We start from the raw sequence: 14,399 nt of genomic DNA, 5'->3' as shown, positions 1-14,399 counted from the left end.
AGTAATGCATTTGATTACTTTTTTTTTTTCAGTAATACCTACAACACTGAATATTGACTGTGAAAACTATTTCTGGGTGCTTTTGGCTGCAGCACTTTACTCATCCACACAGTGTCTTTTCTTTCCTACTTATCCACTAGGCATGCTACAATTTTTTTCAAGTATGCAATCACTGTATTAAACCAGTAATTCAATGTTAAATGCAATAACTTGCGAGATTTCAGGTCAGATATTTTCTAAGAAAAGCAAATGACAGGCACTCAAGGGACATTAAAAGAAAACAATTTCAGCTGAATTAGTAAAATACCTTTGCACGCTACCACAAAAGCCACTTAACTTGAAAGTAGGCTTGATAACCCAGAAAAGGTGCAAGAACGAAAGATGGGTGGCGACTCTACCTTGAAGTTAATGCATGAGATTGCAGTGACATGAATTCCAATGCCGTCTGCTTGAGCCTGGTTTCATTTTTTATTGCTAAAGATGAACTACATTGCAATCTAAAAAAGCCAAAGACACAAAAGGCAATTTCCTGAGTGCTCAAGCATGGGAGCTTTTACTGCAATATATGCATACATTGGTATGTGCACTTTACAACAGGATCTGCAAGACTCAAAGGCAAGTTGACTGGAAAATAAATATGGTGGAGAGAACAAGGCAAGTCAAAGGCAATAAAATAGGTCATGTAGTTGGTTCTAACCAACAGTCTTGGTTAATGCTTAAAAGGAGCTTCAGCAAAACAACAATAAGATGAGGAAAAGATCACAATCTGTGTGGCACACATAGCTGCAAACTGCTTTTACACATATATAATCTCTCTTGCACAGACTCTGCATTGCAGAAAGACCATCACTAAACACACAGAGTTCAGCATCACAGTATTATTATAGCGAATGCTACAACACAGCAATTTATGTGCACAACAGGCTCTGAACAGCTACATAAAAATATGTTATGTACAAACACCAGTAGAAGTCATATTAAAGAGACGCCGTATATCCAGTTGAGAACTGCACTGCAGCAGAATATAAAGACCAGTCATAAAAATGTATGTACACTTGTCAAACAACTGCATGCAATATTTCAAATATGTACCAGCATATATAGGATAAACCATTGCATCCAGTTGCTGACAGAAGATTGTGCTGTACTATGCAAAACATTACCACAAACAAAACTCCAGGTAGTTTAGGACAGACCAAATTAACAAGAACCAACATTTAATTTCCTACTGTAGTTAGCACATTCCTACAGCTTGTGTAAAAAAAGAATCTAGTTGTTCAAGCAACATACAGCAGACAAGGAAAATGCAAGTCATAAGGATCCATTTACAAAACAAGTAGCTTGAAAGAAACTCCTGCGCAAGTCCTTTAAATTCCGTTAAATATAGAAAGTAGCTAAAGTGACATATGGAGGCACATTTATAATAAGGAACAAGCACAACTAATGACAATGCTTCACAGCATGCAAATGCAACTGGACTTAACATTCTAGCAACCAGAACTTTCCTTTCTTGCTGTATTCTTAATGAGGTTCATAGTAGCTTCCAAAAGTTTCAAAAGTTAAAAGCTTTGGGTAACTTCTATTATAAGCCACTTGAACATACCAGAAAATGAGGGCATTAAAACCACTAAAGCTATGGGTAATAAAACACCACTAAAATTATGTAAATCATCCCACTCTTAGGGTAAACCAGGGACAGCAATGAGGGAATTTTTTTTTTTTTTTTCACCAGTGTTAGGGATAATTTGTCAGAAGTACTACCATCAGTGAATATGTTTTCCCAATACACTATATAAGCTGTTATCTGACACTACCCAAGCTAACAAGGTCCTAAATACAGGAATGCTGGCTGAAGCCAAGCACATCTTAATCATCTAAGTGCACTGCAGAGGTCAGCTACAGTGATGCAGGGAGTTCGAATGGCATGCAACAGCCAATGAAGACTCCTTTAAAAGTGGTTTCAAGAGCCGCAATAACCCTATAATAATGCCCAGGACTGCGTTATCTACACACGTCTTGCACTGAATTTCTGACACACTCAACCCCAGCTATTAATAATTATGATTTGGGAATTGCATTATGGGTTTACCATCAGCACATCATTACAATAGATCATATGCCTATGCAAAGTGCAATCTTCATACAATACTCACATAACCCCAAAAAATTGTCTTAAATGTTTACTGTGGCATCCAAACTGACCTTAAGTCCACCACCCAGGAACATTAATGCATTCCTGAAGGGTGATATTTTTCTGGCACCCCGGTAGGTAGGGCACAGCATGAGAGCAATGTAAGCTCAATAAACAATAGTTTGGAGAGCATCGGCATCACAGAAAACCTTACTGCACAACCTAGACAAGCAGCCTGAAATCAAGTGGCACATACACGTGTGTGTTCAACCAATGCAGCACATGTCCCAATTCCAAGCAGTGCAGCAATGACAAAAATATTTTGCCGCTGCCATGATCTCTGAACATTGGCTTGCGAAAGTACCTTCCAAGACTTCTGTTGTATAGGTATGTACATACCTACCTAAATATCGGCATTAAAGAGAGCACGTCTGAAACTAAACTTGATTGGAAACTAAACCTTAACTTTCCAAGATTCAAGTTGTACTGATGCAAAATGGTGTACTATTAATAGATTAACTACCGGTTTTAGTGGCACAGGAGGTCATTTTTCGTTTTTTTTCTCGGGCAAGATTTAGAATGGTGAAGTGCTTTTCAGGTGCTGCAGACATGGAGCACTTGCCTTTCATGACACTGCAAATTTAAATTGAAGCACCAATTTTCAAAGTAAATGAGCACAGTGCAGATGCAAGTTCCTTGATCTAAATAGTGTTCACAATTAAGCACAAGGTGGAACCTCGAAGCTTTGTTAGGTCGAGAGAGCAAGAAAACAAGCCAAATATAGCTTCGTAACATGTCTTGGAGAAGCATGTCTCCCATCGACATTTACGCTTTGCCAACTATAGAGCTTCTTGTGATCCATATTTATGGTGTGAAATATTTTATTCTGTCTTAGAATGCTTAATCACAATAAAAAAATAACCTTGTCATCAGTTCTACCATAAAAGTAGCATTGCTACATTATGCCTTTATAACTGTCACCATGACATGGGAACCAAATTTTGCCAGCCTTACGATTCCCCCCAAATACCTCGCACCAACATTTTTTGCACACCTAACATGTCCTGTATTGTCATTTACAGATGGTAAGTGGCACCAAAACTTTGCACTCAATGCCTCAAAGTATCCCCAGTGCAATATATTGCATCCTTAAAACAGCCACTACTATTCCAACATTTCAAAATTTTTAACAAAAGAGCGTACCACTGGGCTTTGTTGTACGATCATTTTTGCACAATACTGGAAACTGACATTCCCCAGTAGCTGGCCTCGGCATGTATTCTCAATTAGTATCCAATATGGCTAATTTCGTGCCTGCACTAAAGTTTTATTAGCAGGAAAATGTGCAACCCAGTAGCTAAGACACTTTATAATGAGAGCCTGAAGTGACAGAGTACATAACACATCATATGAGTCTTACACTAAAGTTTTTGATTACCATTTCATTAACCTTGCTAAAACTAACACTAAACACAAAAGCATTTGCTACATATAGAGCATATACTTCCTTTAAAAGGGAAAGCTGGTAAGATGGATTGTCTGATAAACTGAACAGTTCAGGCACTTTATTTTGTATCCAATGCCATTCCATTAAAGGAGCCCTGCAATAACTTTTTAAAACTGACAACACAATGACGTGAGGGCAATGCCTTTTAATTATTATATTCCCATAGAATTTTTTGAAAAGGATCCAGTAGCAACAGAGATGTGAAGAGTGCAATGTTTACTTTCCTCATTCCCCTCAAAACGTTTGCTCTCAGCTGGGGTGACACGAATAGCAATACCCTGCCTATTGCTCCTTTCTTACTTTCTCTTCTTTCGGCGATGCACTGATGCAACCCTTCAAGGTTGGCATCTGACAAAGGTGCCAGAGAGCGACAAAGCAGCACTGGAGTAATTAATAATCATGAACAATTGACGAATGGCTGGCATCAACGGGCAGTCTCGAAGGTCTATTATTTTATTGGTGGGACATAATGGAAAGGGCATCGTAAATGACAGGTGAAAGCAAGCTATCTTTTATGCAGGATTGTGGTTTACCTACTGCATGCAGCCAAGTTATATGGCTTGCATGTTCATGGCAGCATTGTCTACAGATCGAAAACATTTTCTTATAGCATGTTCAAAAAGTGTTGCAGTGCCCCTTTAAGCGAACGTGTCTGGTAAGATGACCATAATTTACAAGGTCCATTGAGATGTTTTAAAGGAAGTACACTTCAAAACCAATGTTCAAAATCCTACACATCAATGTTTAAAGAATGACTTCTGATAGAACATTAAACTTATAAATTTCATGTATCAAGCCAAAATGCGGTACATAATAAGGTCTTAATACTTTTTAAAAATTCCAAGGCTACAGCATCATGTATTCTGCCACCAGCTACTCCCAAACATTGCAACAGCATGGGCAGAGCAAAGTAGGACATAGAGGGGTAAAGGAAATTTCAGATTAAAATGAGGCAGAGCTCAGCCAGAAGTGAATCTCACCACTTCTCGCTCTGACCTGCCCCTTTACACAGCAGCAAAGGGAATGGGGAGCAACAAATGATAAATGGGGAAGGGAATCTTAGTCTTCTCATGATGCACCTACATGAGCAGTATGCCTTTGCGATACAGGTACTATCTACAAATAACATTTTGAAGCTGTAGATCTCTATAGATGTACATAACTACAGAAATGAAATACAGAAACTATATGCTCCACACTTAAAATCTTTACAGAGACATTTTATAAAGCAGTGATTGGAATGCTTGCACAAGCACAAAAACATGCACATGATAGATAAACACAGAATTCAGATAAAAACAGATCATTGTCAGGATCACAAAGAACACCAATATAATGATGTGTTTTACACTGCACAGAATGCACTGGTTGACAAAGAAGCACACAATCAAACCACAGATGCCACAGTATGAGTGCCAAAACAAGCCAAATAAATCTGAGCAGGCCTTTGTGATGAGATTAAGTCACAAAACAGTACAAAATGAGATGTAGCACTATGTATATCAAGCAGTTCGCCCAGCAGCAACATAAATTTTCCATGCCACTACCTCTGAAAGAATGCCACAATGGTGACAAGGACTGTGATTGAAAGATGTGATGCGTGGATGCCACTGGCTCCATCTGGCTCAGATTCTCTTTCCAGCTGAGTAGAGTCAGACGTCTGCTTCACAGTATTGCAGTCATTTCCACACTCAGAACCATCGCAGATATCACACAATGTTGCTTTGTGAGGACTGTAGAACATTCTGGCACTGCGAGCTAAAAATAGATTTACAACATCAACATTAATCAACAAAAACTTGCTGCTGCTGTTTCAGTTGTGTTTGCTTAGAAAAGTTTTTCTACTGAACTTTTAGAAATATGATAAGGGCACTTAAGAAGACCAGCACACGGCAGCACCTAAATATACACTTGAATATGTAAAATTTGAGACTTCTACAATTCCAGAAATGTAAAAATGCAGTCATCTGAATAAGGTAACTGACTTTACCAGGTTGTTACTATAATTTTACATGTACTAACGTACAGTTAACAATCAAAAACAAGAATGTCTTCAGAGAGATTGCTGGTTAAGTTAGCAAGGCTGCATTTCTTAGAAACAAATAAAACTATGAGTGCCTGTAGTAATAAATATTAAGTACAGTGCATATACACGGTTTCACTAATCATAGTGCAAATCTAGGCAAAAGGAATACCTACAACTGCCTTTTCCTTTGTCTTTTTTTTTTCTTCTTCTTGCTTTCTTGTAGTTTAAAATGTAAATGTAGACTAAGACACATGGTGCAAACTTCTAGCATTCACTACTACTATAGCCAACAGCTCTCTGCAGAGAGAGAGAGAGATAAATGAAATGCGATAGGCAGGGAGGTTAACTGGAAGGTAGATATCCAGTTTGCTACCCTGCACTGGGGAAGGAGTAAGGGGAAACAGATTTTGTATGAGCCCCCAGATATTTCATTCCAGTAGAGTAAAGAATGCTTGGGCATCATTATGATGTTGCGCTTTGCCTTAAGACAGTTAGGAGAGGATGTATATATAAAACACTAGAAACCTTTACTTGGTAACACATAGCACCACCTACCTAGCAGGTCACAGTGAGGTACAGAGTATGGCAGTGAGTTATTACATCTTGAGTGCAATTCACAAATCCACTCATTTTCAGCGCAAGTTGTACTCACCCAAATTGTAGTAGTCGTAGACCTTGACAGGAACAGGCTTTTGGTTGGCGACTTTGTGCTCCCTATGAGCTGGTACAGTGACACACAGCTCTTCCCTTCCAATCTGTATGGGCAAGACAGATCCCCTTTACTGACATGTGCACAAATGGTACCCAGAAATGAAGTTCCGCATGCCTCATAAACTGAAGAGGAGTATAACGAGTATAATACACCGGATTCGTCTTGGTGTTGCACTCACAAGGCGTTATACGCATATCATCGGCTGCAGTGACATTGGTCCCAACTGCGATCACTGCCAAGCGCCAGAAACACGCACATATTTTGCTCATGCCCAGCATACGCGCAAGAACGGCAGAGCCTTATTTCTACTATTAAATGAGTGACTAAAAGACCAATATCTGGCGAGATTGTATTAGGTCCTTGGCCTGACGGCAACAGCGCAGCTGTGGTCATCGGAGCGACTACAGTAGAACCCCGCTGTTATGTTCCCAGGTGCTGCGTTTTCCCGGCTGTTACGTCGTTTTCGGGCGGTCCCGGCACAGCTCCCATAGAACCCAATGCATTGGTAACCCCGCTGTTGTGTCGCAACTGTGGGACCGTTCCCGCATCATACATTGCGAACTACCACCTCGCGCTGGCTCGAGCGGCCATTTTGACTTTTCATGTCGCTTGGCTTGGTGGCTTGACGATAGCATTGGCCGCCCAAAGTGCCGGGGGCGACACCTATGACGTAGTTTCAGTTTTCCGCCAGCAAAAGTATGGCCTTTGAGATCCGTATTTGCTATCTAAAGATGATGTCTATGATGCGTTGTGGCCCTAAAATTAGTTTTGGCACATAGATGTTCCGTATAAAGTAAGGGCGATAACGCCGTCGCTGCGCGCTGTATGCTGTATGTGCGAGTGAAAGCGTGCGAGGGGAGCCGACGACGACCGCGTCTAAATCTCGCGCGCGCAAGAAAGAAAAGCAGGGAGGGAGCACGCCTTCTTCCGTTGCGCTCGAAGCACCGGCGAGGGAGCGAGGAGAGGGATTGGATAGCGGGCGGCGTTGTTCTCTGGCTAGCCACCCTACTCTGGCATCAACCGTGTACTGCGCGGCGGCGGCGCGCGGGCCATATTTTGAAGCGATTTGTGTTGAGGGCAGAGTCTAGGCAGTGTAGGTGCGTCAGCGGCTCGTAGCTTTGTGCGTGCTGTGTGTTCTTGGCGCTCAGTTTGCGTTGAAACGATAGACAACAGCACGAAGGTCACTACGCTCGCTGCTGCAGCGGCGCTTCCTCACGCCAGTGTTTGACAGCACGTGTCCGCACTCATCGAGTGTGATGTGTTCATGTTTCCCTGTGGGCGCTGACACCATGCTTGTTAATATAGTTAATAAGCGAACGTTTACACGTTTATACGGACAATAAAACTACTATCCTTACATTGTATAGCTGTCTACTAATTTGCTATCGCAATCGGCGCTTCGGCTTTCGGGCAAAACTGACTTTTTTTCACACGTAAGAATTAAAATAATATTGTGTGCAGTTCAACAGGGGGTTCTACTGTATAGCCTTCGTTCAAGCCACTGGACTTGGCACATGACTCTAGCATGACCTCAACGTGATAGGAATGTATATACGCACCTCTTTATCTTATCATCATCATTCACCGCTCTTTCTCCCCTTCCCCAGTGTAGAGTAGCAGGCCAGAGCACACCAACGCTCAAGCCAACCTCTCTGCCTTTCTTCAAATAAACTTCTCTCTCTCTTTACTCACATAGAATTTGTGATACCCCACTCAATTTCTACAGTGTTGCGCTTCATTTCAGCAATGGAGTTCAGAGATCTTCAGCAAAATTTATAAATGTTGGAATGCAGCATTTTTTTTATATATATTTTTTAATTTGATATACTTTTTTACAGTGTTTATCTGAAGAATGAATTCTCTTTATCTTTAATTACTATTTTCCAAAAACACCTACATTATTTTCAATAGCTTTTTTTTTTGCCCAAAATCATTATTATTAAGGCAATAATTCACATTAACGTTAACTTCTTTTCAAGTGATTTCTACTGTTCTCCAGCTAAAGGAATATGCTCTGGCTTCTGTTTGCATTATTTACATGTGGAAAGTGAACAAAGTAAAGATAGTACTGTCGAGGTGGTGCTCTCATGGGGCATAGACAACCATCATAGAGCCTGGTAATAGAACTCAGCTAGCATCCTTAAAATGCAACAGCAAGCATTCCTAAGTGGCGATGCAATGACTATACGGGTATAATGCGTACGGTACGGGTACTCCATTACGTTAGATCTTTGCTAAATGCAATAAAACTGAGGTCCATATCAAACCAATTATTTCACATATTCTAAGTATAAACGACATAACTGTAATAAACAGATGTGCACTTTATTTAGATTTATGACTGTCACATAAGTTACTACCAATTCTGCATCAAATAGGCACTGCTCAGCTGCTGTAATAGGAGTAAAACCCGATCACACTGCACCTGATTAAGTCGAATTATCCTTTATTCTGCAGCAAGAATACATAGCAAAATGTACCATCACACTGAACGAAAATTGCATCAACACTGACAGATTGAACTACACGCAGTGCCATATAGCTTTATAAGTTGGCTTTGCCACACAGACACCGCTTGTGAGCTCGCCAAGAAGGAAATAAAATATACTAGCTTTTCCTTCAATTGTAGCATGCACCATATTTTCAGTTCATGTTGTAATGCCTTGAGTACAACTGTGTATAATAACCGCAACAGGACACACCAGAGTGCATTACTCAGTGTATTTCCAGCATCGTGGCCACTCATTAATCATGCGAAGTCAAGAGCACGCGTCATTACTTCCCAGCGCCGAGGCGATAAACCGTGGATTACTAAAGAAATTCGTACGATGATAAACAGAAAAAATAGGATATTTCGTAAATATTGCCAGTCGTCGAATCCTCCATTGTACGCAAAGATGAAGGAAATGAGCAAAAGAATAGCAAAGATGATGCGTAGTTCACATAACACGTTTCTCTGCAATCTTGGACACAAAATGAAAACTAACCCTAAGGAAATGTGGAAATATGTCAAAAGCAAAAAGAAAAATTCCGGTGACGCTTTTCCTGACGTCATGGATGACAAAGCCTATGACACAGATACCTTGGGAAAAGCAGAAGCTTTCAATGCTTATTTTCATTCTGTGTTTTCACGCTCAAATGTCGAGGTTACTCGATTGCCTGACGTCAGTGTGTTCACACAGATGAGGGAAATTGAGCTGTCTGAAGCTGGCATCGTATCATTACTACGAAAGATAAATGTTCACTCGGCTCCCGGTCCTGACTATATTTCAAATTTTGTGCTAAAGAACTGCGCATTGTCTGTAGCCCCTTTCTTAACTCTGCTGTTTAAGATATCCCTCCAAGTAGGTGCTTTGCCCTCGGACTGGAAGAAGGCAAATGTTATCCCAATTCATAAAACCGGTACAAAAACGAGAACGTGTAACTATAGGCCAATTTCACTCACAAGCGTTACCTGTAAGACATTGGAACATGTCATTTACACAAACTTAATGGCACACCTTCAAGAAAATAGCTTTATTAGTCCAACACAACATGGCTTCAGGGCTGGATTTTCTTGCGACACTCAGTTGATCGAATTTTGTCATGATATCGCAGCATTTATAAACTACGGTATGCAGGTTGACTGCATATTTTTAGATTTTCGAAAAGCATTTGATACAGTATCTCATAACCTGTTACTACAAAAGCTGTCTTATCTTAACATACCAAATACCCTCCTGAAGTGGCTGGAAGCTTATCTTTTAGAAAGAAGCCAACGCGTGATTCTTGGTGGTACCCGCTCATCTGACGTTTCTGTATTATCAGGTGTGCCACAGGGGTCCGTCTTGGGGCACCTACTTTTCATTATATTCATTAATGACCTAACTGAATGTTTGTCTTGCCGTGTTAGGTTATATGCAGATGATTGCTGTATTTACCGTGAAATTTCATCTGAAGCAGACAGCGAACAGCTACAAAGCGACCTAAACAATGTTATGGCTTGGTGTTCCACCTGGAACATGACCCTCAATCTATCCAAATGCAACCTGTTAAGATTCACAAACAAAAACAACCCCTGACGGCAAGCTATTTCATGAACGCCACACAGCTGTCCCTTGTGAAGGAATATAAGTACCTAGGAGTTATTTTTTCCAGCACTCTAACATGGAATGCGCACGTTGATTACATTGTATCGAAGGCTAGCAACACATTAAACTTCTTGAGACGCAACTTTAAACAAGCACCGGCCTGTCTGAAGGAAACCCTGTATATGTCGAATGTACGCCCACTTTTGGAATACGCGTGTAGCACTTGGGACCCTTTTACCAAAGTTAACATCGATGCTCTGGAGCGTGTGCAATCGCGAGCAGTCCGTTTCGTCACAGGTGATTATGACTATTCTAAAAGGTCTTTTGAAATCAGAAATACTTTGGGATGGCCTCTTCTTCAAGACAGGCGCAAATATTTACGCTTGTCTTTGTTCTATAAAATATTTCATGGTTTAACGGGCATTGAAAAAGAAAACTATATACTGGAGCCTACATATACATCTGCCCGTACTGATCACACATTAAAAGTGCGCGAGTTTGCTACCAGAATAAATCTTTTCAAGTATTCATTTTTCCCACGCACAATTCAACAATGGAACAAACTCCCGCAAGAAATTGTCTCCGCTCCCCTTTCAACATTTCCACTTGTCCTTCAAAGTTTCATTTCATCTCAGCCTGGACTCGCATGAAAGTTATTGTTAACAGTTTCTTCTCCTTCAAGAGATTTGTGCTTATATTTGTGCCTGCTTCTATTTGTGCTTCTATTTGGGCTTGATTTGTGCTTGCAGGTCAATCTGTGCGATTTGTCCTAGCAATTTATTATTATTTTTTTTGCCTTTGTTAATTATAAATGAAATTGCATAGTTGTTCTGTGGATAATTCCGAATGAGATGTCACCAATCTGCATTTTGCTATGTATTTGTATTTTTTGTATTTGAATGTTAATATTTCCCCCCTACACTAATGCCCCACAAGGGCGCTGTAGGTACTGTAAATAAAAATAAAAAAAGCACCTCTAAAAAATATCACAAAAAGTTCCTTTCAAACATAAAAACTGAACCCTTGAAGTCACATGTATTCTTAGTGGTCACATTTCCTAAAGTTGCATGAAACATTTACAATGACGAAACGGGACATAAAGAAATAATGGAATGAAGTAAATGAAATTCCCCTTGAAGTACCTTTGAGATCCACGTATATAAAACACAATTTTAACAAAGTGAAACTGTCCTCCGAATGGATATAACGAACTAGATCCGTCTCCGAAACCAAAAAAATTTGTCGGCCCTTCCACTCCATGAAGATGGTTAACCAGCGAAGCTAAAACATGCGGCCCCGGTGTTTATCACTGAGTTAATCCTGAAGGTTTAGTAAAGTATTTCTCAGTTATGAGGTTACACACACGTTTGGCTGCAACGGAGAGAACGACGTCACTGACAGTATGCCCACAGACTGCAATTGTCTCTTGCGTTTGATGTCTTGAGTTTGCTCGGCGGCGTAGTTAGCAGCATTCACCCGCCATTGCCGCTTGCGATTCTTCGAAATTAAATTGCTTCAAAATGAAATCTGTCCATTACGTAAGACAACCAATAGCTCATACCCCCTTAAGCAATGGCTCATACGCCCGTAAACGCGGCCTCCCCATTACGATGACAGAAGAGAAGTGAAATTGTACGCTGGAATTATGAGTGACAATGTTGGCAGCTGCGGAAGAAGACGATGACGACGAAAGCGGGAGCAGTGGCACGAGCACAACCCGAGGGGTGCCAACGAGCCAGCTGCGGAAGAAGACGACGATGCTCGAGCCAATGCTGATGATAGTTTTTTGTACACAGGCAATTTCACCTAGCCACATAGGATTTCGCCTAGCCATATAGGATTTCATTTAGACATATAAAGCTTTGCTTAATACCCGACCGTTGGGGCCTGAGTACATCACTTACCGCGGCTTTCGGCACTCGTTTCACCGCGGCAGATCAAAACTCCTGCACCCAGCGTCAAGTACGTCGTCGAGCAACACTGATATTTCTCACCATCGCGTGCCTGCACCCAAGCAGCAGGTCACTATCGCACCACTACACTGACCTCTCTCGCTTGTGCGTGCGTGGCTGGTGAGCTACATGCGGTGGTGTGAAAGATAAGTGCATTCAATTCCACGCAGCGCACCGCGCAGGCAGGCGCAGCTGGGCGTTGCCTCCACGATCTCCCCAGAGCAACCATGGGGGTGTCGCAAGTGGCGCCATGCTGTGCGGCCATGCGCGAAGGTACGAAAAAATTAAATTCTGAGGGTTGCGTGCCAAAACCACATTCTGATTATGAGGTACGCCGTAGTGCAGGACTCGGGATTAATGTCGACCAGCTGGGGTTCTTTAACATGCACACAATGCACGGGCGTTTACCTGCAAGCGTAGGTGCCCCATCTGTTAAATCGGTGAAATTATGTTTGTTGCCGCAAGGGAAGCGAGCACTGGAGATGGAAGGCGCCTGAAGGTGGGGAAGAGAATCGCCGCGTCCACGCCCTTTCAGTTTGTGCTTCAACGCCGCGATGCTCGCTGTGCATGTTCGCGATCTCTCTTCTTTGCATGAGTAGCAATATGCGCTTTCCCTGTGGCACACCAGGCGCCGCACCATCGCGCAACCGCGTTCGCGTCCTTTCCGTTGGTGCTTCGACGCCGCAGTACTCGCTGTGCATGTTTTTGCATTTCACCCACATCGAAATGGGGCCGCGGCCGGGATTCGATGCCGCGACCTCGTGCTTAGCAGCGCAACGCCAAAGCCACAGTAGAAGCCTACATACAAAATCATCACACAAAGCTAGTTTCAAATGGCCCTCCGAAGTGACCGAGTAGCATGGATACCACACAAAATGCACTGAACATGTTTCCATTGAGCTAGTGTCCAAGCCTCAGTACCTGAAGCAATGATGTTCCTTTTTTCTTCACCCACACAAATTATGCTGCACACTGAATGATGTAACACTGCATATTGACAGTGGTAATCACATTGCTGTGCTACTTAAGTGCTAATCCGTGCTAAGTTTTTCTATTTATATGCCCAATAAAATTATTGCAGAAATAAAGGAAGGTGACCACTACTGACCCTGTCGAAGTAGATGACCACATTTGTGTCAGCATCTTGGCTCTCAACTCGCCGCACCTCCTTGGTCCTGTGGATACTGCTCAGGGTGTCAAAGTCAAAGAGGTAGCCCGAAGGCAAGGCCACCTCCATGACAGCCATGTTACTAGCATCCCCTTCTCCTTGGTAGCTGCATACAATAATATTTAAGCAAGAGTTGAGATGGTGCAAGAACCGCATCTAAAAGGTACAATATTTAATACTATAATCTGGATTTTAAAGAAACATGCTAGTCTCAGCTTGGTGCAAATGTTTTCACAGAAGGCTTCATCAAAATAACAGTAGATGTTTTAGGAGGACAACATCTGCAACAAACACCATAACTGTTTTGCTCAAGGTGGACACATGAACTATTCCATGACACAAGTAAAGCCAAGGGTGCTCCACATCTGTGACAGCTTCCTGCCAAGGACTGATTAAGCACAATGCTCCTTAGCTTTGTTGATTTGACGATCATGTTCAGCATGACATCGCCAATGGCTAAGGCAATAGCAGTCATTCTAGAGAGTTACTAGGCCTCTACTCCCTGAGAGTAAGGAGCCTGTTGCCAATACCGTTCACATTACCTGGGCTGGGGAAGGGAAATTGTGCGCAGAAAGTTTTCAGGAAATGTTTACGGAGTTTTGTGGTAGTAAGAGGCGACTTTTAAGAGCTCTTTTTGTCATAAAGGAGGCAATTGGTAGCAGGTGGTGAAGCAATAGGAGCTTCATGAGCTTGCCGACAGTTGCACCGATTGTATAGGCAGTTATTCTGTTTTTCATCCTTGTTTTATCTTGCACATATCAACAATGAACATTGCAATCCGCTAGTGTGTTCATTTACCAGTAACATTCCATGCTATTGTAAATATACCTAGG

General features: G+C 41.8%; 1 protein-coding gene across 3 annotated transcripts in view; it reads right to left on the bottom strand.

The window, feature by feature from the left end:
* Window positions 1–525: 525 nt before the first annotated feature.
* The window catches only part of LOC119435435 (CD109 antigen-like), a 126,537-nt gene continuing 112,663 nt past the window's right edge, over window positions 526–14,399 (bottom strand). For all 3 annotated transcript variants that reach the window (XM_037702296.2, XM_037702306.2, XM_049672657.1), the window contains 3 exons: window positions 13,507–13,672; window positions 6,317–6,419; window positions 526–5,396 (listed from right to left, as the gene is read on the bottom strand). In XM_037702296.2, the coding sequence (XP_037558224.1) occupies window positions 5,182–5,396; window positions 6,317–6,419; window positions 13,507–13,672 (484 nt within the window). In that variant the 3' untranslated portion in view covers window positions 526–5,181. The remainder of the gene's footprint in view (window positions 5,397–6,316; window positions 6,420–13,506; window positions 13,673–14,399) is intronic.

Source organism: Dermacentor silvarum, chromosome 1, assembly GCF_013339745.2.
Source record: "Dermacentor silvarum isolate Dsil-2018 chromosome 1, BIME_Dsil_1.4, whole genome shotgun sequence".
NCBI classification, from domain to species: domain Eukaryota; kingdom Metazoa; phylum Arthropoda; class Arachnida; order Ixodida; family Ixodidae; genus Dermacentor; species Dermacentor silvarum.
The sequence above is the reverse complement of the archived record's forward strand: the minus strand, read 5'-3'. Positions and strand labels throughout refer to the sequence as shown.